General features: G+C 64.8%; 1 protein-coding gene across 1 annotated transcript; it reads right to left on the bottom strand.

The window, feature by feature from the left end:
* Window positions 1-6,993: 6,993 nt before the first annotated feature.
* MOB3A (MOB kinase activator 3A) lies at window positions 6,994-17,569 on the bottom strand. The gene is given in 5 exon segments (XM_058282143.2): window positions 6,994-8,543; window positions 10,717-10,919; window positions 17,070-17,091; window positions 17,093-17,152; window positions 17,154-17,569. Coding segments are annotated over 5 exon segments (654 nt in total). The 5' UTR covers window positions 17,493-17,569; the 3' UTR covers window positions 6,994-8,513.
* Between the last annotated feature and the right edge of the window lie 7,425 nt (window positions 17,570-24,994).

The raw sequence follows: 24,994 nt of genomic DNA, 5'->3' as shown, positions 1-24,994 counted from the left end.
AGAACAAGACAAGGCTCTGCTTTTACCCCGACGTGGGGGTCTTCGTGTTTCAAGAGGAGAACCAGCCTGTGTCTTTACGTCAGGGGTCCACAAGCCTTTTCTGTCCAGAGAGTTGATATTTTCAGCTTCGAGCCTCGAGGGCCTCTGTCACAAATAATCGGCTCTGTTGTTGCCGTGCAAGAGGCCAGAGATGAGCCCACACGGGAGATCTGAGGGTCAGTTCCCAGTGGCTCCTAAAGAAGATGAGCAGACGCAATGAGCTGACACAATGAGAGATGCAACAACCGGGGAGCAGATGTGGCTCAAGGAGTTGGGCACCTGCCTCCCATACGGGAGGTCCCAGGTTTGGTTTCCAGTGCCTCCTGAAAGAAGACGAGTAGATACAAGGAGCTGACGTGACGAGCAGTGAGCAGGTGTGGCTCAAGCAGCTGGGCACCTGCCTCCCAAATGGGAGGTCCTAGGTTCAGTTCCCAGTGCTTCCTAAAGAAGGTGAGTAGATGTGATCAGCTGACGCAATGAGCAGGTACAACGAGCAGGGAGTAGATGTGACTCGAGTTCTTGGGCACCTGCCTCCCACACGGGAGGTCCCAGGTTTGGTTGCCAGTGCCTCCTAAAAGAAGGCGAGCAGACGCAACAAGCAGACACGATGAGCAGACAATGAATAGTCAGACGAGGGAGCTACCGGGGGGGGATTTTACTGACAAAACAGCCACCTCCTGACCTACGTGTGCTTTACGTGTGCTTCTCTTGTTTCAGAAGATTTAGGGACATCCACTCTTGCCGCCTCATTTTCAATCACTTGCTTTTAAAAGCTACTCGTTTTCTGCCTTTTGCCCCCTCCAGCTAATTCTGCCTTCACCCACTGCCTTCAGGTGCACCTGCGGCCCACTGCCTGGCTTTGGACAACACACACACGTACTTGCTGTCATTTCCCAGGCCGCTCAGGCAAACGCCGCGAAATGAGTCGACGTAAACATGGGCATTTTTTTGCTTAGGGTTTTGAAGTCGAGAGAAAGTTCAAGTCCAGGCGTCATCTGGGTGATGCTGTCTCTCGAAGACCATGGCCTGCTGGTGCCGCCGGCGCTCCGTGGCCCGTGGCTGCGTCTCGCGGCCTCTCCCCGCTCCTCCGGGGTCTGGTGACGTCCGGCTCCCGGCTGCTGCTCTGCGCCCTGCTCCGTCTGCATTTCATTCTCTCGGGAAGGACTCGAGTAACAGACCACGGCCCCTCGGCCTGGGCCCGGCCATGCCCGGCTGAAGCCCCCTCCCGGCAAGGTCCTGTTTACAACACATCCACACCGCGGGGTGGGTCAGGGTTAAGGACGTGTGTTCCTTTCCCTTTTTTTTAAAAAGATTTATTATTTATTTCTCTCTCCTCCCCCCATTGTCTGCTGTGTCCATTCACTGTGTGTTCTTCTGTGTCCGCCACTCCTGGGCAGGCTGCGCTTTCTTTCGCGCTGGGCGGCTCTCCTTACGGGTGCACTCCTTGCGCGTGGGGCTCCCCTACGCAGGGACACCCCTGCGTGGCACGGCACTCCTTGTGCGCTGTGCATGGGCCAGCTCCACACGAGTCAGGAGGCCCTGGATTTGAACCCTGGACCTCCGGGTGATAGGTGGACGCTGTATCTATTGAGGCAAAACTGCTTCCCAAGAACGTGTTTTTCTGGGGTCTGTCCAGCTCCAAACCACGACGACACTGAACTTAATTTTGCTGGTTCTCGTCATCTGTGAACCACTGTCAGCTGATTCTGGTCACAAGGGACGCAAATGTGAGTCCCCGCCTAGCAAATGCAGGAGAATAAACTCAAAATTCGGCCAAGAGTGAAGCAGACTTGGCCCAGTGGTTAGGGCGTCCGTGTACCACATGGGAGGTCCAGGGTTCAAACCCCGGGCCTCCTTGACCCGTGTGGAGCTGGCCCATGCGCAGTGCTGATGCGCGCAAGGAGTGCCTGCCACGCAGGGGTGTCCCCCGCGTAGGGGAGCCCCACGCGCAAGGAGTGCGCCCCGTAAGGAGAGCTGCCCAGCGGGAGAGAAAGTGCAGCCTGCCCAGGAATGGCACCACACACACGGAGAGCTGATGCAGCAAGATGACGCAACAACAAGAAACACATATTCCCGTGCCGCTGACAACAACAGAAGCGGACAAAGAAGAACACACAACAAATAGACACAGAGAGCAGACAACTGGGGGCGGGGAAGGGAGAGAAATAAATAAATCTTAAAAAAAAAAATCAGCCAAGAAGCCAGGGACAAAATCACTGACCGGATGTACTGGCCTGAGGCTTTCGTGGACCCTAGAAAATGACGCGCTGACGCGAAGCCTGGGTGAGTGGCCCTTGCGTGCGGGACTCTGGATTAGACCGCTTGGCTGGGGGCCTTTGCTTAGATGCGGGGCGCGGGAGGGTCCTGACCCTGCGTAGACAGGGAGAGAGAAGAGGTGCCGCGCGACCCTGCGAGGGAGAGGACCCCGGATCACCCACACCTGCAGCAGGAAGCCCCGAGAGGCCGAGGCGGAGGCCGAGCTGGGGTCAGCGGGCAGCCCAGAGCTGGAGAGTCGGGGCCGGGGAGGTTCGAACCCGGGCCTGGCCGCCCACAGCTGAGCCGGGGAGAGAGCCGGCCTGGGGGGAAGGGCAGACCGGCTGCCATCTCGCCTTGCCACGCGGGAGAGTCCGTATCGCCAGCAGCCGACCCTGGCGACTGCACCTCTGACAGTACCCTGATGTGGACGTTTCCAAGGCCCCGGAATTGTAAGCTTTTACCCTAATAAATTCCTGTTACAAAAGCCCACCCATTTTTTGGTATTTTATATTTTAAAGATTTATTTTATCTCTCCCCACCCCCTTGTTGTGTGCACTTGCTGTGTCTGTTCGTCTTTGTTTCCTTAGGAGGCACCAGGAACCGAACCCAGGACCTCCGATGTGGGGGGGAGGTACCTGATTGCTTGAGCCGCCTCCGTTCCCAGCTTTCTTGGGTCTCTCATTATGATTTCCCTCTTGTCGCGTCATCTTATCGCGTCAGCTTGCCTTCCTGCTCTTCCTCTTTAGGAGGCACTGGGAACCTCTGCTCCCTGCTTTGTCGTGTCTCTCATTATGTTTTTCTCTTTCTGTCTCTTGTTATATCATCTTGTCGTGTCATCTCGCCACGCCTGCCCATCATGCCTGCCTGCTCTCTTCTTTAGGAGGCACTGGGGGGAAACGGACTTTGGCCCAGTGGTTAGGGCGTCCGTCTACCACATGGGAGGTCCGCGGTTCAAACCCCAGGCCTCCTTGACCCGTGTGGAGCTGGCCATGCGCAGCGCTGATGCGCGCAAGGAGTGCCCTGCCATGCAGCGGTGTCTCCCGCGTAGGGGAGCCCCACGCGCAAGGAGTGCACCCGTAAGGAGAGCCGCCCAGCGCGAAGGAGGGAGTAGCCTGCCAAGGAATGGCGCCGCCCACACTTCCTGTGCCGCTGACGACAACAGAAGCGGACAAAGAAACAAAGACGCAGCAAAAAGACACAGAGAACAGACAACCAGGGGAGGGGGGGGGAATTAAATAAATAAAAATAAATTAAAAAAAAAAAAAAAAAAAGGAGGCACTGGGAACCAAACCACGGACCTCCCGCGTAAGAGGCGGGAGCCCAATCCTTTAAGCCACATCTGCTTCCCGGTGTTTTTATTTTTTTCTTCAGGCGGTACTGGGGAGTAAACCCAGGACCTCGAACGTGGGAAGCAGGTGCTCAACCACGGAGCCACACCTGCTCCTATTTCTGGCATTAAGACTGTGTCAGCAGCCTCTGGCAAACTGAAACCTGAGAAGTCACCGTTTCAAATGTATAATGGGAAAAAAAAAGTCATCATGGGAAGATATGCCAATCACTGTAACAACCAGAAATAACTAAGAATTAATTGTAAGAGAATTGGGCTGATGGGAAATGTCCAGAGCGGACAAAACCAGAGCGAAAGCAGATGACCGGCGGCCAGGACCTGGGAGGGGAGGGTGGGGGTGGCTGCGCCTTGGCACGGGGCTCCTTCTGGGTTGAGAGAATGTTCTGGAACGAGGCAGTGGTGACGGCTGCACAACCTTGTGAATACAATAAAAACCAATTAACTGTACACTTTAAAGTGGTGAATTTTATGGTATGCAAATTTTAAAAATTATCTGAGAGGGAAAAGAAAAAGTCACGCAGCGATTTTTATGGGGTTTCTCCGGCCAGAATCAATTAAGACGCAGCTGGCCTTGGGACAACTCAGTGTCCTGAAGGTGACAGCAGGAACCAAGTTATTTTCCAAATTCACTATTTTTACCAAAACCCTAAAGGGAGGCTTTTTGTTTTTGCTTTGGGACCTTCAAATAATTCTGAAATACATACTTAGAAGAGTCAAGAAAATACAAAAATGGCCACGAGGAGGCATTTGTACTGCCAGATATTAAAGTTACTCTCACTTGATAAAATACATGAAAACGGGATGAAGCAAACGCCCAGAAGATTCGGAAACAGAGTCCTGTAAATAAGGAGCCCCGAGTCCCCTGGACGGGCCGCAGGCCAGCGGGAGAGGTGGCGAACGCGTTAAAAAGAAAGCCGCCAGGTCCTACCGCACACCGTACGGGGAGCTTAAACCCTCTGGCTTTTCTGGAATTTACTGGAAAAATAGGAAACCACGGAGAACTAGAAGAAAGTAGAGGTGGCTATTTATTTATATAAAGGCCTTCTCCAGCCTGAGTCTGTGAATTTGTCATCGAGGAGTGAAACCATCAAGGAAAAGTTTGATCAGAACTGGGACTAAAAGGTGAACACTTGTTCAGCAGGTCAAAACTGCCAGGAGCAGAGGCCGACGTGGCTCAGTGGTTGAGCGCCAACTTCCCACACACAAGGCCCCAGGTTTAACCCGGGGCCCCAGTACCTCAAAAAAAATTGCCAGGAGCAAAATCAAAGGCATAAAACAAAACCAGGAGAAAGTTTTGTGCCTTCGATGTCAGATATGTAAGAAAGCTTTTATAAACCGTTGTGGAAAAAATGTTTATACCACAGTACGTAAAAAGGTTTTACAAACCAATAAGAAAAAGACCATTTCCCAACGGGAAAATGCAAACGAATTGGCCATAAAAATAGGCAATAACGCATTATGAATTACTCTTCCCTCCAAACTGTTAAATAACCTAAGACCTAAACTGCAGTGTTGGAGGCTGTAGGGAAACGAGTGAGCAAACACAGCAGCGGAAGTCCCAGTCAGGCCCCCGTTCCTGCAGGGGAAGCACAGCATATTAAAATCATCCCCAAATTCAATTCCCTTGGGCACAGATATCGGTCTCAGTATTTTTCCTTATTAATAATTCGGGAAAGCAACTAAGTTTCAATTAAAGACACATAACAGGATTAACCAACATTTCCACCAAGAGGGGACTGGTAAATCATGGGGCGTTTTGGGGACACTGGAACTGTCCTGCGTGACAGTGCAATGACGGATACAGGCCATCATACCTGTCAAAACCTAGAATTGTGCGGTGTCACGTGTATACCACAATGTCAGCCATGGCTCACGGTTAGCAGTGCGGCTTGAGTATGCTCAAGTGTGTAACAAACGTGCCACACAGATGAGGGATGTCAATGCGGGAAAGTGTGCGAGGGGGTGAGGTATATGGGGGTCCCCTACATTTCCCGTGTAACTTTCCTGTAAGCGAAAACCTCCCTAGGGAGTGGATGTGGCTCAAGTGGTTGAGCACCTGCCTCTCACATAGGAGGTCCCGGGTTCGGTTCCCGGTGCCTCCTAAGGAAAAACAAAAAAAACAAAAAAACCGAAAAAGCGAACTCAGGGGAGCCGATGTGGCTCGGGGGTTGAGCGCCGGCTTCCCGCACACGAGGTCCCGGGTTCGAGCCCTCAAAACAAGAACAAGTGAATCGCGTCTGGAAATAGAGCTGCTCACACGGGACTGAGGGGCGTGCTCGTCTCCACGCGCGGCCAGGCTGCGCCTCACGCCCGGAGGTCCCGGTGCTCCCCCAGGCCCCCCAGAAGCCGCTCTGGGCCCTTCCCAGCCCCTCCTGGCCCGTGGCCCCCTCCACCCGCGAAGCCCCCGGGGTCCTCTCCCCACCCCCGGCTCTGCCCCCCGCCCCCTGCAGGGCCGGTCCCGACGCCCCCCACGGTCCAGGGGAGCCCCCACCCCAGTCCCTTCATGCGGCCCCACGTGCAGGTGCACCCGAGGGTCCCAGGCGTCAGGGGGAGGGGCTGTGAGCGCCGCAAGCCCCCAGGTGCTGCGGAAGGTTCTGGAAACAGCGGGGGGGGGGGCGCTGGTCTGCCGCAGGGGGGCTCCCTTGGGAGACGGAGGCCCAAGCGCCTGAAGGAGAAAAGCGTTCCCTAGGGACCGAGCCTTCCAGAAAGGTTTTCCCGCAGAAGGGCGGGGGGGCGGCCGGTGGGGGGAGCCTGGAACTGCGAGCTCCGCAGCTGAAAGGGGCCCCTAGGGCGACACAACCAATGCCCCACTCCTTTTCACATTAAAAAAACAGGTTTTGGGAGCGGATTGTGGCTCGGTGGCTGAGTGCCTGCCTCCCACGTATGAGGCCCTGGGTTCGATCCCTGGTACCTCCTAAAAACCAACCAACCCTCACTGGGGAGAGGGTGTGGCTCAGTGGTTGAGCACCCGCCTCCCACATATGAGGCCTTAGGTTCCGTCCCCGGTACCTCCTAAAAAAAAAAGTGTAGGGTTAACGCACCACCCCTTCCCAGCTTTCCCCCCAAACCCTCCTGATCCTGGGGGAACGTTTCCTGCGCCCCTTTCTTTGCCGAAGCCAGCGAGGCAGAGAGCTGTCCCTGCGCCCGGCGAGTGCCAGCACCTTCTCGCCGGCCTCCTAACGACGGGGCTTCTGAGGGCGGCGTTTCCAACCGGCGCCCCTGCCCCGTGGGGATCTAACAGCGCCAGCGCCGCCCCCTCGCCGCGCCCCGGGTCTTTGTGGCCTCGCTCTGCGCGTCCACCCAGCCGGGCCCCGGGACTGCACGGCGATCGACGACAAGGCAGGCAGCCGTGGAGACAGCAGGGTTTATTCCGCTGCCCCCCCTCCCGGCACGAGGGTGCGGGCGTCTGGGCACTTGAGCCCCGGGCAGGGACCCTCATCGCGCGGGCTGCGTCTTGCCACCCACGCTGGGCCTCGGACCCCCTGCCCGGTCGGGCCCGACGGCGCCACACCGTGTCCCCGAGAAGGCAGGAGTGGTTTTGGTCCTTGGGCGGTGGTGGTGTTGGGTTGGAAAGGAGGTACATTTGGTAAAGACGGCCCCGGCTCCGTGGGCTGCGGGCGCGGGGTTCGAGTCCTGGCCCCAGCTGAGCCCCGTGGGGGCGGGGGCCGCAGGCCACTCCCAGCGCGCGCACAGCGTGGTTTTAAGACAGTGGAGAGCCCCGTAATTGCACTTGTTCACGCTCCCGGCAGGAGCCGGAGGGGCAGGCAGATGCCCCAGAAACCAGAGACACACGCGGGGTCTGGGGGAGTGAGAGGGGCCACCGCGCAGCTTCGCCGGGTCACCTTGGCGTGCCGGGGTGGAAGCGGTGGCCGCAGCGTCCAGGGCACAAGGCTTTGGGGCGGTGGTCCCTCGGCCTTGGGGGGGTCATGCAAACCAAAGGGGCTGGCGGGAGGCTTGCGGGCGAGGAAGAGCCCACCCCGGCCGAACGTGCCGCACAACGCGGCAAGATGCCAAGCCCGGGAGCCTGGGGTGCGCGAGCAGAGGTGCCGGCGGGGGGCACGGGGCCGGGCGCCATGGTGTACAGGTAAAAAAACGTTAAAAAACAACAACAAAAGCATCTCGAGCTGGGCGTAAACGAGGCTGCGCGAAGACGACATCTTCTGGGGCACGTGACGGGCCTCTGGGGAAAGACACGGCCCCGGGGTCCCAGGTGTGGCTGCCGGGGTCATCTGTGGGTGTCGGGGGACCTGAAGGAGAAGAGGGCAGGGAGCGAGGCCCACGTCGTACCGCTGGGGAGGGAGGCCGTGGCAGTGCTGGGGAGCCCCCGCCCCACCCCTCACGAGTGGGCCTGGGCTGGGGGGCCCGGCACGCCGGCCTCCCCAGGGGAGAGGGGCCCAGGGCCGTCGCGGCCACCTGACCGTCCCAGCTGCTTCCCGGCGTAGGTCCAGGTGGGGCGGGGGGATTGGCGGCAGAACTGTCCCAGGAGGGCGAGACCAAAGGCCGGGAGCAGTTCTGGAGACACTCCCCGGCGTCCCAGTGCAGGGAGGCTGCTTTAAAAATGAGGTGGGCTTAAAAACAAATTGCTGTGTGCGGGCATGACACAGGACAGCCTGACAGACGAGGAGACTGAGGGTCAGGGAGGTTCAAGGAGGAGGGCGGGCCGGGGGTGTCGGCCTTGACCACCCGCTGCCACTCCACCAGCCGAGGGCGGAACAGGCCAGGTGTGGGGTGTCCGGGATGGTCTCCGTGGAGGCGCCAGGGGACGCCACATCTGGTGGGGAGCTCAGGCTGGAAACAGAACGCCCTCCGCATCGGCGTGGCTGCGCGGCGCGTCCTGGGGGCGGCGAGGGTCTCAGCGGTGGCGAGGGTCTCAGTGGCACATCCGCGCCGTCATCTCTTTCTGTTAAGAACAAACGCCCTGAATGTAAGACATCAACGACGCTCGTACCAGAGGCGACGGAGCCGCACGTGGAACGGGGGCGCGGTGGTGTGCGCCGGGGGGCCCTGCTCAAGCCTGAGACATGAAGGCGGCCGCAGGCGCGGGGCGGCCCCTGCCTCTGCGAGGGCCGGAGACGGGGTATTTCTGGCTTTCGTGGGCCTGAGCCTGTCGTGACTACTTAAATCTGAAGCTCTGGCCACAGGCAGGCCGCCCGAGCACAGGTGGGGCCGGGGGCCAATAAAACTTTATTTACAAAGCCAGGTGGCGCATGCGGGCCGTGGTGGCCCGTCCCTGCCCCGGACCGTTGCCCTGGCCTTGGGACCAAGCTCCCGGAAACCGCCTGGAAATAAAGGTGGAGGCTGTAACGCTGCGTTGCGGCCTGGTGGCCCCGGCGCTGCAAACGACCCCAGGGGGACGGGCAGCAGGTGCAAGACAGCTGGGCGCGAGGAGCCTTCCCTGCCGGGCGGCGAACGACCCGTAACGCGCACAGAGCCTCGTCACGCGAGGACAAAGGATGGCCAGGCCACAACGAAGGTCACCCGTCGAGTCAGTTCCAACGAGAAAACCACCGAGGGGAGGCGGATGTGGCTCAGGCGGCGGCTCCTGTCCACCACACGGGAGGCCCTGGGTTTGATTCCTGGGGCCTCCTGGTGAAGGCGAGCTGGCCCGCGCCGCCGTGGAGAGCTGATGGCAGGCAGCAAGCGTAGACAACGAGGGGGCAGAGGATAAATAAACGAAATGAGATGAATAAATCAAAAGAACAAAAACAAAAAACCCCATGTGACAACATGGAGAGAAGTAGGGGATGGATTTCTTTATCCCCCAACTTTCTCAGAAAGAGTTGTGGGCAATTTGTGTAAGAGACACTCTAGAAGAAAAAAGCTAAAAGCAATAAACTTAAAAGAACTAAGTTATTAAAAAAAGAAAAACAGACCACAGAATATAACTTCCACCGGGAAAATGTCAGCCTAGGGGCAAATCCCACCAGAGAATATACAAAATTGGAGAAGTTGCATGAAGGATTTTCTTCCAATTTTTAAAGACTTGTTAAAAAAGAGAGAGAACGGTCTCCCCAGTCCAAGCCACTGGGGAAAGGAGAAACGCCGACACCGGACTCAGGCTGCCCTGAGAGGCCCCCGTCAAGGAGGAACCCCAGGAGAGCGACGGCTTGGGGCGTCTGGAATCCAGCCGGGCCGGCTACCGCGGCACTCCGAGGGGGACGCCCGCGGGGACCGCCGTGGCCACCAGGAGAGGGCGGGGGCCGGGCCGCTGAGCCCTGACGTCCGGCCGCTGGCTGGGCGCCCTGCACCCCCGGCTCGCGAAGGCCTGGGTGTTCGGTTGCCCCTGTGGCCCCGAGTGGCCGCCATGGAACGTTCTGGAACCAGGGTCTCCGGGATCCTGCTCCACGTGACATGGGGGCCCTGAGTGACCCCGGCTTTGGGGGTCTCCACGCTGGCCGCGTGGCAGACCCGTGGAGTGGCTGGGGCTGGGGGGGTTCTTTGCGGGATGAGAATGTGCTGGAACCGGCGGGGGCGTGACTCCGTGGGCCTGATGAGAGCCACTGCGCCGGGGCTACAACGGCTCAAATGGTGAACTGTACCTCGACTGCAAAATTAAATTTTTTTACTCTGGAATATGAAAAAAATCCCACCAGGAAATGCCCCCAAGGACGCAGGCTGGGGGGGTGGGCAAGGAGCTGGTGGGGGCTGGGGGAGCCACCGCGGGGTCTGCAAGGTCGTCGAGGCTTCTTTCCACGCCCCCGCCCCCGCGCCCAGCCCCCAGCCCCAGCTCCGGGCCCCGTGCCCTGGCCCCCTGGGCCCTCACCCTGGGCCCTGCCACCGGCCCCCGCGCCCTGCGCCCAGGCCCCCTGGGCCCTCACCCTGGTCCCTGCCACCGGTCCCCCGCGCCCTGCGCCCAGACCCCCTGGGCCCTCACCCTGGTCCCTGCCACCGGCCCCCGCGCCCTGCGCCCTGGCCCCCTGGGCCCTCACCCTGGTCCCTGCCACCGGTCCCCCGCGCCCTGCGCCCTGGCCCCCTGGGCCCTCACCCTGGTCCCTGCCACCGGCCCCCTGCGCCCTGGCCCCTGGCCCTCGGTGCCCCCAGCCCCCGTGGCCTCGCCCCCGCGCCCCGCGCACCAGCGGCTCCAGCTCCTTGGTGTCGATGAGGCCGAACTCGGTGACGAAGTAGTAGAAGTGCTTGTAGCAGGTGTTGACGTGCGCCTCGGAGCCGAGCTGCGCCAGGCGCTCGAAGTGGTGGATGTAGACGTGCACGAAGACGCGGAAGAGGCGCGACAGCATCTTCTTCACCACCTGCAGGAAGTTCCGCGGGAACGGCGTGCCTGCGGGCGGGGCGGCTCAGCGGCTCCACGCCCCCACCGCCCCCGCCCCCGCCACGGGCCGCGCCCCCCTCCCACCCCGCCCCCATGGCCCCCCCCCGCCCCCGCCCCCGCCCCCCACGGCCCCCATCCCCACCCCGGGCCGCGCCCCCCACGGCCCCCCGCCCCTGCCCAGGGCCGCGCCCCCCACGCCCCCCGCCCCCGCCCGCGCCCCCCACGCCCACGCCCAGCCGCGCCCCCCCCCCCGCCCCAGGCCACGCCCCCAGGCCCCCTGCCCCCGGCCACGCCCTCCACGGCCACCCCGCCCCCCCTGCCCCGGGCCACGCCCCCCCACGGTCACCCCGCCCCCCCGGGCCGCGCTCGCCCCCAGGCCGTGGGGACCCTCAGGATACACCGGCCGCCCCCCAGGAAGCTGAACCCGGAGGCCGTGGGCGGGTGGCGGCCAGAGCGGGACGTGGACAGGTGTCCCCCCCCCACGCTCGCCGCGGGCGCCCCCGACAGTGGGGGGGTGGGGGGGGCGGAGGCCACAGTGCCCGCCGGGGACGCACAGAACGGAGGGCGCTCGGCCGGGAGGGACCCCGGGCGCCGCTGGGGGAGGGAGGGGGGCGCAGGTGGCCGCCGTGGGACCCTCCGGGCCAGCAGGCGGCAGAGGCCGGCCCCCCCCCTCCCGGGGCCTGCGCAGGGGGAAGACGTCCCCGGGGAGGCAGGGCGAGGGCACGGGGCGCCGTGGGCGCAGGCGCGCTGGGGGATCGCGCACCTGCCACAGGTAAGACAAAGCAAAACCGAAACACAGGGAAGGAGGGCCCGCGGGCCGCGTCAGGCCTGTCCTGGGAGCGCACGTCCCGGGGGCCACGCGCCCTGAGCCTTGCCCGGCCTGCGCGGCCGGCTGCTCCCGCCACCTCTGCGCCTGTCCCCGCCCACCTCGCCCCACGCCACCCTGAGCTGGCTCTAAGCCGCGTTTCTTTCCTTTCTGTATTTCTAGCGGTGGGGACAGACAGACAACAGGTTTCCGCCTCAGCCCCTCCACGCGCTCCGCTCCCTGGGGCCCTCGCCGCCTCTGGGCTGGAACTTTCCCGTCTCTCCAAACAGAAACCCCCGCCCGCCCCCCGCGCGGGCAGCCTGTGCTCTGGTTTCAGTCCCCGCGAGCTCGGATACGCCGGTGCTTTCTCTGGAGTTACCCCGAATCTGGAAAGATCCCCCACGGCGTTGGCACCAGCTTCACATCACTAGTTACCCACGCTGGGTCCCTCCCCCCAGCCGTGGTCCTTGTCACACATTCCGAGTCCCAAAACACTGATTTCTCATTATGTTTTGTCCGTTGGCGTTTTTTTTTTTTTAAGGAGGCACTGGGAATTGAACCTGGGGCCTCGTTCCTGGGAAGCAGGCGCTCAACCCCTGAGCCGCCCCTGCACTCTGGCGTTTATCTGCCTCTTGCGTCCGGCGGAAGCAAAAGTGGGGTCACCGATGCACAGCAGGCAGTCCCGGCCTCTGCACCCACCCACTGCCACGCTCGCTGGCGGCCTCGCTCCATCTGACCAGGACAGCGGCCACCAGGGCGTCCCGCCCCCAGCGCCAAGCTCTCCAAGGGCCCGGAAGACGGGTGGGTGGCGAGCCAGGGCTGGCGGGGAGAGGCGAGCCCGGTTTTGGGGACGCCGTGAGCTCCAAGGGGCCGTGGGAGCCCGCGTGACAGTGGCAGTGCATGGACAGGCGTGTGACGTCCTTCCCCTGACAGCTCCCCCGTCCCCTGTGGTGGCCACAGGGGCCTCTGTCCAAGGACCTCCACTGCCTTGTCTGGGAGGGTTTTCTCTGCCGACTCACTAGAGAAGCTGCTAGAAGGCCGCCGTGCCCCTCTCCCTCGCGGGAGGGGTCCAGGCTGGGTGGAGGCAACGCAGTGGACGAGGAGGGGGCTGCTTCAGTATTGGCTTTTTTTGTTTTTTAAAGATTTATTTATTTCTCTCCCCCCCCGCCGTTGTCTGCTCTCTGGGTCCATCGCTGTGTGTTTTTCTGTATCCGCTTGTATTCTTGAATCTGTCTCTTTTTGTTGTGTCATCTTGTTGTGTCAGCTCTCCGTGTGTGTGGCGCCATTCCTGGGCAGGCTGCACTTTCTTTCACGCTGGGCGGCTCTCCTTACGGGGCGCACTCCTTGCACGTGGGGCTCCCCTACGCACGGGACACCCCTGCATGGCACGGCACTCCTTGCGCGCATCAGCACTGCGCAGGGACCAGCTCCACACGGGTCAAGGAGGCCCAGGGTTTGAACCCTGGACCTCCCATGTGGTAGGTGGACGCCCTATCCACTGGGCCAAATCCGCTCCCCCATATTTCAAATATTAGACACGGAGCGTCGAATGGGCCACGTTTTGGTCTCTGTTTTCCTTTTTGGTGGTGGGTGGCAGGTTGCGACTGCTTTGAACGGAAAGAGGAAAAACCTTGACTCCATGATGAGGCGACAGGGGAGTACGGAAACACCCAGAGGGGCTGGCAGCTGGCACAGGGCGGAGTCAGGCGGGTGAGGTGGCGCCTGCGTGTCAGGAAGCGCCGGCAGCGCGCCCTCAGTAAGCGCGCTCACCCGTGCAGAATCCTGGGCTGAATCCTGGGCTGGTGGTTGTCGCCTTCGCCACAACCAAGGTGTCACTCCACCGTTTCTCAATGGCTCACCGCTGCTAAGCTGTCACCGTGACCACTGGTCTCTGACCATCCTGTTGTCTCAGATGTGCTGCAGTTTCGTGGCATTCCACTGAGGAATGGATTTCTTTTTATCTTATTTTTAAATGAATTATTTTGTTTTAAAGAATTATTTTAATTCATTTCTCCCCCACCTTGCTCATGGCACTTGCTGTGCCTGTGCTGTGTGCTCGTCTTCCTTTTAGGAGGCACTAGACGTCCCATGTGGGAGGGAGGCGCCTACTTGCTTGAGCCACCTCCACCCCCTCCCCTTCTGTATCTCATTATGTTTTCCTCCTTGTGTCTCTTGTTGCATCATCTTGTTGTGCCAGCTGGCTGTCTTGCTTGTCTTCTTTGAAGAGGCCCCGGGAATGCCCATGTGGTAGGCAAGCGCTCAATCACTTGAGCCACATCTGCTTCCTGGATTTTTTTATTTATCCTGCCTGGTTCCTCAGGTGCTTTGTGGACTGCATCCCTTGGGTGAGTTTTCGGCCCCCGTTCCTTTGATCGTCGCCCCTGCCTCAACGCTGCCCCCTCTCCTCTGGGAGCCTGGGCGGGGCCCTCGGGTCTCTTCGGCTCCAATTCTGACCCTCTGTGCTGTGTTCTCCGGGCAGTTTCCTCCTCACTACCTCAGGGTTCGTGGGTCCCCGTGGGTCCCAGCTCGGGGAGGGCCTCCCGTTGGGTTTCCCACCATGGCTGGACCCCCGGCTCCGCGCCCACTGCCGCTCGCCCTGCGAAGTCCCCGGCTGAAGCTCACGTCGCCGGGAGGGCAGGCGCCTTCACGCGCTCGAGCCTTTGTGTCCCCAAAGTCCCTGCTCGCACGTCGACGCGGGGATGCTTGCACGGTTTCAGCAAACACCCCGCCCGGTGTTTCAAAAAACAGCCCGGCCCGGTCCGGAAATGACAGCAGAGTTTGAAAATCCCCAGCGCCCCGTGACCCGGGAGCTGCACTTCAGAGCCTGAGTCCGCAGGAACAGACCTGCCCGCGGTGACCTGCACGGGAGCAGAAGCCGGTGAATTTCTGTGAAGCAGATCAAAGGCGGCAGAAAGGATCGGGGACCCTGGTTTGCTGCGGACAGGAGCAGCTCGCGCGACGCCTGCTCGGGAGCACGGAACAGAGCGTGCTCCAGACCCGAGTTTGCACATGGAAACGGGGACAGAAGCACCTGCCCCTGCTCGGCCACGTCCGAGGCCTCAGGGAGCAGCGGGATGGCCTGGAGAATGGGGCGTCCAGGAAGGGTGTCCGTGTCCTAGGAGAATGCGAATAAAGGAGAGCGGGGCGGCGGGCGGCGGGGTGCCGAGGACTGGCGAGTGTTTTTGACATAACGAACCAAAAAAATTTTCTTATTGTCAGAGGTGGGGGCCGAAGTGAGGGGCTGACGGTGGATGGATAGATGGATGAACAGATGGATGGAAAAATGGACAGATGGATGGATGGATAGATGGAAGGATGGATAGATAGATGGGTGAGTAGATGGATGGGTAGACGGATAGACAGATGGTTGAGTAGGTGGATGGGTAGATAGATAGATGATGGATGGATGGATGGAGAGATGGATGGATAGATGGATGGACAGAGAGATGGCTGAGTAGGTGGATGGACAGACGAATGGATGGATATATAGATAGATGACAGATGATAATGGATGGGATGGATAGATGGATGGGTGAGTAGGTAGGTGGATGGATGGAAGGATAGATAGACAGACAGGTGAGTAGATGGATGGATGGATAGATGGACAGATGGTTGAGTAGGTGGATGGATAGATGGATGGATGGATGGATAGGCACAGAGATGGTGGAGAGATGGATGGATGGGTGGATGGATGGACAGATGGATAGATGGATGGATGGATAGAAGGATGCAGTGAACAGGCAAGAGTTAAAGCAGATGGAGCGGGGCCTGGGGGCGAGGCGGGCGCCCCGGCTGGCTTGCACGCGCCCCTGACTGCGCCGTGACTTTGGGCGCGCTGCAGAGCACAGCTTCCCCACACACCGCCCAGTGTCCGGGGCAGACTGGCCATGGCGAGAGGCTGGGCTGGTCCGCAGCTCCCACAGGGTTGACCTTGACGTCCAGCCGACCTCCTCCGCCCGCTCGGGCCCCCGCAGCGGGACCACGACCAGTGTTGGACGCATGGCGGTGCAGGGGGTCTAAGGAGAGACCCCTGCTCCCGGGGGCAACCTGCAGGCTGGGTGAGGCCGGGTCCGAGTGCTGACGGTCACCACAGTGCGGCTGTGCTGGCAGGCAAGGTGGGCAGCCCAGGTGTCGGGGCTCAAAACGCGGCCGAGCGCACCAGGCCCCCCTCCCCCTCCCCAGGGGACACGCCAGGGCGGTGGGGGAAGGGCCACGGGCCCAGAGCAGGGTGGCGTCAGCAAGACGGATGAGAGTGAGGGGCAGCGGGATGGGTTATGAGGAGGGGGACGGGGGATGAGGGGAGGGGCATGAGGGGAGGGGGATGGGGCGAGGAGGGGGATGGGGTACGAGGAGGGGACGGGTTACGAAGAGGGGGATGGGGTGGGGAGGGGGAGGGAGCGAGGGGAGGGAGATGGAGTATGAGGAGGGGAGGGGGGAGGGGAGGGGGATGAGGGGAGGGGGAGGGGAGGGGGATGAGGGGAGGGGGAGGGGGTACAAGGAGGGGACGGGGTGAGAGGAGGGGACAGGTACGAGCCGCGGCCTCCTCCGCTCTGTGGCCACTGTGGGGACCCCTCCCCACTCTGAGGACGGTGAATGAGCGGCCCCCAGGTGGCCTCCCCTAAGAAGTGGCCGCCGCGTCCCCACAGACGCAGGCTCACGAGCGTCCGCGAGGCCACAAGAGCTAACATGAGGGAATGGGCCAAGGGCCTCGCCGGAAGGACGCGTCAACGCGGACGCGGATGGTCACTCCACTGTGGACAGGGACGCCGCGGCCGGGCGGACCCTGGAACCCCGTGGCGTCGGCAGCCAGGGGCCTTCTGGAACGGGGAGCCCCTCAAGCATGGGGCGGGGCACATGCCCCGCTGAAGCCCCACGAGCCCAAAGCTGGGGCTCCCGGAGAAGCACCTTCTCAGGGATGGCACTGCCGCCTGCGTTCACCGCCCGCCAGCCTCCCCGTGGCCTCGGGTCTGCCCGCGCCATGGCCCCTAAGCTGCACCAGCCCGGACTCCAGAAAGCTCCACCCGATGGACGTGCTGGATGAGCCGGGGCTCAGTGCCTGATCCCGCAGACACAAAACCCCCAGATAACCGCGATCCCTAGAGACGGGGGCTGCGGGGTTGCCCTGGGCTCGGGGGGCCGCGCTGGGGTGGGGACTGGACACCCACAGACGCGGCGTGCTGAGAACGTTCCAGAATGGGTTACGTGTGCCCGACCCAGCACGCGTGCTGAGAAACGCCGCGCGCTCGCTCCGTGTGGCGGGGGGGGATGGGTGCCGTGCCGGTGGAAACCACCCCGAGGGGCGGAAGACGGGGCGGGCTCCCGCGGGGCCCTTGCCGCCCGGCCGGCCACTCCACCGACGCTGGTGGGGAAGACGTCCCTCGTTGTTGATCTGCGCCTCGATCCAGTCCATGAGCAGGTCCATGTACTGGGGGGGCGGACAGCGCCGTGGGCTTGCGGAAGCGGTGCTCGTCCTGCCAGCGGTACTCGTACTTGGGGCCGCCCGCCATGACGGGGCAGGTCAGCTCGGTGCAGCCGTCGCTGATGGTGCCGTAGATGAGGTTGACGCGGTTGAAGAAGTCCACCACGTGCACGGCCACCCAGTCGTGCAGGTCCTCGCCGGGCGGCAGCTGCACCGCCAGCTTCAGGTCCAGCCCGGCGTTGAGCGACGCCTGCGCCCGCTTGTGCAGCTCGAAGCGCTGCGTGCCCGGCTCGAACTTGCGCTTGGGCCGGAAGGTCTTGTCCTTGTTGAACACTTGCTTGAGGAACGGGTTGGACATGCTGAGCCGCCCACACGGGAGCCCCCGGCTCCGCCCCGGCCGCCTGCGAGAGGAAACCGGGGTCACCGCGGCACCGGCCGGGGCGCGGCCAGCGCTTCCCGCCCCTCGTGGAGAGCGTCGGCACCCGCGGGCGCCCAGGCCGCCCCCCAGGCAAGACGCCGCGCGCGCCGACGCCCTGGGCGCCCCCTGAGGCCAGGGAAGAGGGCGGCGGCGGGCGCGGCAGTGGGGTTCGGGAGCGCAGAAAGGCACCGGCTCTGTCCCCTCCGTGCCCCGCGGGCCGGGGCCTTCTGAGCCGTCCCCGTCCATCTGTCCGTCCGTCCGCCTCTCTCCCGAGTCGGCCCCCGCGCTCCTCCCTAAACACGCCGCACGCGTGGGTCCCCCGCGTCTCCATGGCCAGACTTTCGCCAGCCGGGCCTTCCGCCGGCCGAAGGGGCCTCTGGGGGCCCGGCCCCGGGAGCGTCCAGGCAGGCGGGGCCGTGGAGGGCGCCCCCCGCCTCTCGAGGGGGGAGGGCCGGCGCCCAGGCTGCCCCCTGCTGCCCCCCTGCGGCCTGTCCCTGGGCACCAGGGACATCACAGACTCAGCGTCACGCAGCAGGGGCGGAAGGACGAAACGCAGGGGGCAGGGGTCCGCTCGCGGCTGGGGCAACTGGTTCTCAGTGGCATCAAGAGCGCCGAAGAGGCGATGACACCCACCCCAGCCCCACCCACCTGGGCTCACCTGGGCACGTGCCCACCCCAGCCCGCTCACCCTGGGCTCACCTGGGCACATGCCCACCCCCAGCCCGCTCGCCTGGGGCTCACCTGGGCACATGCCCACCCCAGCCTGCTCGCCTGAGCTCACCTGGGCAGATGCCCACCCCAGCCTGCTCGCCTGAGCTCACCTGGGCACATGCCCACCCCAGCCTGCTCGCCTGAGCTCACCTGGGCAGATGCCCACCCCAGCCTGCTCGCCTGAGCTCACCTGGGCACATGCCCACCCCCAGCCCTGCTCGCCTGAGCTCACCTGGGCACATGCCCCACCCCAGCCTGCTCGCCTGAGCTCACCTGGGCAGATGCCCACCCCAGCCTGCTCGCCTGAGCTCACCTGGGCATATGCCCACCCCCAGCCCGCTCGCCTGAGCTCACCTGGGCGGCCGCCCACCCCAGCCCGCTCGCCTGAGCTCACCTGGGGCGGCCGCCCACCCCAGCCCGCTCGCCTGAGCTCTCACCTGGGCACATGCCCACCCCAGCCCGCTCGCCTGAGCTCGACCTGGGCACATGCCCACCCCAGCCCGCTCGCCTGAGCTCACCTGGGCACATGCCCACCCCAGCCCACTCGCCTGAGCTCACCTGGGCAGATGCCCACCCCAGGCCCGCTCGCCTGGGCTCACCTGGGCAGATGCCCACCCCAGCCCCGCTCGCCTGAGCTCCCCTGGGCACATGCCCACCCCAGCCCGCTCGCCTGAGCTCCCCCTGGGCACATGCCCACACCCAGCCCGCTCACCTGAGCTCACCTGGGCGGCTGCCCACCCCAGCCCGCTCGCCTGAGCTCACCTGGGCACATGCCCACCCCAGCCCGCTCGCCTGAGCTCACCTGGGCACATGCCCACCCCAGCCCGCTCGCCTGAGCTCACCTGGGCACATGCCCACCCCAGCCCGCTCGCCTGAGCTCCCCTGGGCACATGCCCACCCCAGGCCCGCTCACCTGAGCTCACCTGGGCGGCTGCACCCACCCCAGCCCGCTCGCACTGAGCTCACCTGGGCACATGCCCACCCCAGCCCGCTCGCCTGAGCTCACCTGGGCACATGCCCACCCCAGCCCCGCTCGCCTGAGCTCACCTGGGCACATGCCCACCCCAGCCCGCTCGCCTGAGCTCACCTGGGCACATGCCCACCCCCAGCCCGCTCGGCCTGAGCTCCCCTGGGCACATGCCCACCCCCAGCCCGCTCGCCTGAGCTCACCTGGGCGGCTGCCCACCCCAGCCCGCTCGCCTGAGCTCACCTGGGCACATGCCCACCCCAGCCCGCTCGCCTGAGCTCACCTGGGCACATGCCACACCCCAGCCCGCTCGCCTGAGCTCACCTGGGCACATGCCCACCCCAGCCCGCTCGCCTGAGCTCACCTGGCACATGCCCACACCCAGCCCGCTCGCCTGAGCTCACCTGGGCCACATGCCCACCCCAGCCCGCTCGCCTGAGCTCACCTGGGCACATGCCCACCCCCAGCCCGCTCGCCCTGAGCTCACCTGGGCACATGCCCACCCCAGCCCGCTCGCCTGAGCTCTCCTGGGCACATGCCCACCCCAGCCCGCTCGCCTGAGCTCACCTGGGCACATGCCCCACCCCAGCCCGCTCGCCTGGGCTCACCTGGGCACATGCCCACCCCAGCCTGCTCACCTGGGCTCACCTGGGAGCAGAGGATGAGCTCTTGGGGGGCTCCTTTGGGCGCCTGGGGGCTCACAAGGAGGAAGCGGCTGGGAGGGGAAGTGGCCCGGCGGCTGCACGCTGCCGCCCCGGGCGCTGACGTCCTGGCCCCCCCGATGGACCCGCCCGCGTCCTGGCCCCTCCCTCTGCCTGACCGCGGGGGCCACTCTCTGCTGGGACGAGTCTTGGGGGCAGCTCTGCTTGTGCCCCGGCTGCTGCCGTGGTGACCACAGAGGCCCAGAGCCACAGCACCCGCTGCCCTCGGCCGGGCCGGGAGTTGAGATGTCGAGACGGGGCCCTGTGGCCGCCCGCGCTCCCGGGCCACGGGCCCCTCCGCCCGCGCAGCCCCCGGCGGCGCCCCCCACCCTCTGCCCCTCTGAGGACCTGCGTCGGCATCAGGCATCCAGGGACGTCTCCACTCGAGACCCCCAGCTCGTCCTGTGCCGAGTCCCCTCCGCAGCGCCCCTGGCAACCCGCCCGGTAGGCGGGCAGAGCCACCTGGGGGGCCGGCAGGCATGGGGGGGCGTCGGCTTCAGAGCCGAGCCAGCCTGCCGTGAGGCGGCGGGGGGCCCAGCAGGGCAACGGGGCGCACCGAGGCCACGGCTTCAAGGGGTGGGCCCGAGGTGCCTGGGGACGTGAGTGGCCTCCCCACGGGGGGGCGCAGCACCTACAGGCCTGACCCGCGCCGGCAGAGCGCCCACGGAGCCGTGGTGGGAGGTGAGTCACGGCGCTCCTCACCACGGAGTTCCAGAAACTCGGGGGGGGGGGGGGGCGAGGCGGGACTGGGGTCACCACGGGTCCAGCTCCCAGAGGGACCCAGCCTGGGCTCCGGCCTCCACAACCCTGGGCTGGAGGCCCCCAGCGTGGTGGGGGGGGCGGGGAGGGAGGAGAGGAGAGGGAGGAGAGGAGGGGGGAGGGGGGAGGAAGAGGAAGAGGAAGGAGAGGAGGGGAGAGGGAGGGGGGAGGAGAGGAGGGAGAGAGGGAAGGGGTAGGAGGGGAGGGGAGGCGGGAGGGGCGGACGGGATGAGCGGCGCCCCTGCTCACACTGGCCCAGGGTACATTGCCGGGGGGTGGGGTAAACCGGGCGCCCCCGCTTCTGGCCCCCTCGGCCCCCACTTGCATGTGAGCGGCTCCTGGCGCCAGCAGGGGGCACGTTGGGACACAGAGTCCTCGGGGTCGGGGGTCTCAACAGGGGCCTCAGCTGCGGGGACACGGGGGGCACCCCGGCTCCCGGCGGGGGCCCAGGGAGGCTGCTCAGCACCCGCAGGGCCCCGGGCGCCCCCACCCAGGGGGGCCTGCCGTCGCCGTGCGGGGGGCCCGGGCTAACCCCGCTCGGGCAGCGCAGACGCGGGCGGGGGGCTTCACGGGGCCGGGCGCTCAGGGCCCCGGGTGGGGAGGGGTAGGGGCTCCTGCCCTCTGCGCCACCAGGCTCTTGGGGTCGGGCCTGGCGGAGCCCAGCGGGGGGCCCGGAAGCACCCCCGGGCAGCGCACCAGGGGCCAGGGCGGCCACGAGCGGCCCCCCTCCTGGGAGCGGAGGACGCGGCCCCACGGAGAGGGGGCTGCCGGGCTGGGGGGTGGGCCAGTGCTGATGCCATCGGGTCTGCAGAGCAGGGGGGGGCGCGGGGGAGCCGAGGCTGGGCTGCGCAGATCCCCGGACGCGGAAGGTGGCCCCGGGGCTGCCGGGGCTGGGGGCCGAGGCGCCTTTTGGGGTGATGGAAATGCCCTGGGCTGTACCGTGGGGACAGCTGTGTGAAAGGGGGACCCACGTGGCCTGCGTGCCGCTAAGGAATTGGAGCCAGGGCGGGCCGGCGAGCCTCCTCAGGCCAAAACTGTATTTATTTAAAACCTGATGGTGTTTTTTTTCACCTCAGGGTGTAGCACAACTAGAGAAGAAGGACCCAATAAAGGGGTGCCGTTCAAGGACACCCGCACCCACCACCGTGATGGTGGGGCCCCGCCCTGGGGGGCGGGAAGGATGCTAACGAATTAGAGCCAGGGCGGGCCGGCGAGCCTCCTCAGGCCGAAACTCTATTTATTTAAAATCTGGTGGTTGTTTTATTACTGTGGAGTGTAGCACAACTAGAGAAGAAGGACACGATAAAGGGGTGCTGTTCGAAGACCCTGCGCCCACCCCCGTGACGGCGGGGCCCCCGCCCTGGGGGACAGGAAGGATGTCTGTCCTGCCCCCCCCCCCCGAGGTGCCTCCACTTCCCCAAAGCTGCCGGGGCCTGGGGCTGCACGTCACTTCCTGTTTCGGTCAAGGCTGAGCTGGGCGCTGGGCGGCAGCTGGGGGAGCTGAACCGTATCCCGTTTTACAGCTGGAGGGCCAAGGCCCAGGCAGGCATCCCGGGGGCTGCGGGGCATGAAGCAGCAGCCCTGGGCTCCCCCCTCGATGCCAGGAGCGCCCCCAAGTCATGACGGGCACAAATGTCCCCCAACCGTCACCAGTGTCCTCTGGGGGCAGAAGCTCCTGGGTTAGTGGCTAACAAGCGACTGGTTAGTGACGAGTTAAAACCCGAGCCCCCTGGGGCCCTGCCTGTCACCGCGTCGTGGCCCCGACACCCACGCCCCCTCCCACTCCGGCCCCTGCCCCGGCCCCCCCTGCTGTGGGCTTGGGACAGCGCCTGCACGACAGGCTGCGCGCCGTGCGGGGGGCTCCTGGCTCCGCGTCCGGGGGGACGGCGGGCTGGGCAGGGGCCAAGATCAATGGGGGCCGACGGTTCGCGCTGCCCTCGCGCTCCCCGTGTCGCAGACATACCGGCGGAGAGGGCGACGCCCCCGCGGTCAGTCCAGCCCCGAGCTCCGCGTCCCGGCCTGGGCTGGGGGATCGCGCCGCAAACTGGGGCTGCTCTCGGGCCGTCCGCCTTGTTTCGGGCAGGACCTCCCCCCTGGACCAGCGAGCAAATGGTCGCGTTCCCTTTGGCCCCTCTCCCGCGCCCCCACACGCGGTCTTTGGGCACAGGAATCCCCGGCCCCCTCCCGTGGGGCGCATCGCCCTTGTCCACCAATGGTGAAACAAATGGGGGACGCTGAACCCCTCGTCCGATGAGCCCGGGGCGAGCTGCGCCTGCCAGGAGCTTCCGCGTCCTTGTTTGTTACGCAGCTGACTCTCTGACGGTGACAGCACACAAAGCAACGAGAACTGTGAAGGTTCACCGGGACCGGGGACACGGAGCCCCCGTGCGCAGTGCCTGAGGGGTCGCGAGGGGCCCGGCCTGCGCGGCGGGCGGCTCCTCAGGGGCCCCGCTGGCCCCCAGCCCCACCCCACGGGCTCATCTTTGGCCATGGCTGCCCGCCGGGCCGACCACGGCAGTTCTTTAGACAGGAAATCAGGAAACGGGGCGCGGCGGCGGTTCTGCCGCTTCTAGAAGGATTTACGGCTGCTGGTTCCGTCCTGTCAGAGGTGCCGCACCCCTCGCTGCCCCCCGCGTCCCCCAAGCCCCGTTACCGTCTCTGGGGCCCCTTTCCCCTGCTCCTCCGAGACGCCTTCTGAGGACCCCGTGGGAAGGACACGCTGGCACTGGCGCCTCCGGACCTCTCCGGGCCTGGAAGCTTCTAGAGCAGCACCAGGTAAGGCGACGGAAGTCCCCCGCCTTTTTCTTCTCCCCAAAACAAGGCGACACCGCAGCTGCTCCGAGCGGCCGGCGCGGGCCCCGCCCTGGCGCGGTGCGCAAACGCCCCGTCACTCGGCCTCTTCCTTCCGGCGACAGTCTGTGGGGACGCGCCTGGGGCAGCCCTAACCTGCCCCCGGCCCGCGGCCCGCGCTGGAGCCCACCCAGCGCCGCGGGAGGCCCGGCCCCGGCCCCGGACGCCTGGGTTTCTCACTCGCGTCTCCGCTGTCGGGGGGCAGCTGGAGGGGGAGGCTGGAAGGGGGCTTGTCGGGTGCCCCGGCGGGCGGGGGCTCCGGGGGCTCCACGAAGCCACGGGCCGCCTCTTTTATTTCGATCTCAGACCATGAAGGTCCCCCCAGAACGCGGACAGGCCGGCGCCAGCGGTTTATCGCGCAGTTCTGCGACCTGCGCCGCTGTCCAGTTCTGGAACATTCTTGCCAGCCCCTCAAAGCGCTGAGCCCGTGAGCGGGCCCCCGCGCCGGCTCCCAGCTCTGGCGACCTTGATCCTGTGGTGTGTCCCTGCGCCCGGCAGACAACAGCCCACGGGGGGCTTCCGAGGAGCCCAAGGCCTGGCCAGGCCGGACCCTCGGGTGGGCTCAGGCCCCGGGGCTCCTGTGCGGCCTGCGCCCCAACGGGCACACCCCACCAGGCCCCCCGCCCCCAACGGGCACGCCCTGCCAGGTCCCCCGCCCCCAACGGGCACACCCTCCAGCCCCCCGCCCCCAATGGGCACGCCCCGCCAGGCCCCCCCGGACCCCGCCCCCAACGGGCACGCCCCGCCAGCCCCCCCCTGGGCCCCCGCCACCAATGGACACGCCCCCCCAGCGCCCCCCCAGCCCCTGCCCCCACTGGGCTTCCCACATACAGCTCCTGCCCTGCATCCCCACCCCAACGGGCTCACCCCGCACAGCCCCTGCTGGACCCCCGCCCCAACGGGCACGCCCGGCACAACCTCCCAGGACCCCTGCCCCCAACGAGCTCCCCCCCACAGCCCCTGCCTTGCACCCCCGCCCAACGGGCAGCCCCCGCCCTGGACCCCCACCCAGTGTTCCCTGCAGGTGGGTTTGGGGCCCCGAGCGCCCCCCGCGCTCACTTCCTTTCCCACCACTGGCGCCTCATGCCCTGTGGGGTTCCAGGGGGCTGAGTCGGGACTGCCCGCCGCGCCCCCCAGGGCAGGTGGAGGGGCCCGCGGTGAGGGGAAGGGGGGCGGCCGGGGAGGGAGCCCGTGTCGGGGGAGCCCACGTGTGCTGCGCCGTGTGGGGTGGGCCGTGTGGGCCGCGTGTCGTGTGTGTTTTGCTTGCATGTGTGCTGAGTGCGGAGGGGTGTGATTGTTTTTGTGTGGGCTTTGTGTGGTATTTGTGTGAGCGCTTGTGTGTTTGAGTTCATGTGCATGTGACGTGTTCGTGTGTGTGCTGCGTGTGAGTTCATGTGTGCGTTGTGCGTGTGAGTCATGTGCTATTTGTATGGTGTGGGAGTTCGCAGGTGTGA

This window comes from Dasypus novemcinctus, chromosome 19 (assembly GCF_030445035.2).
Source record: "Dasypus novemcinctus isolate mDasNov1 chromosome 19, mDasNov1.1.hap2, whole genome shotgun sequence".
In the NCBI taxonomy this organism is placed as follows: Eukaryota; Metazoa; Chordata; class Mammalia; order Cingulata; family Dasypodidae; genus Dasypus; species Dasypus novemcinctus.
This window is presented reverse-complemented; position numbering and strand designations above follow the sequence as displayed.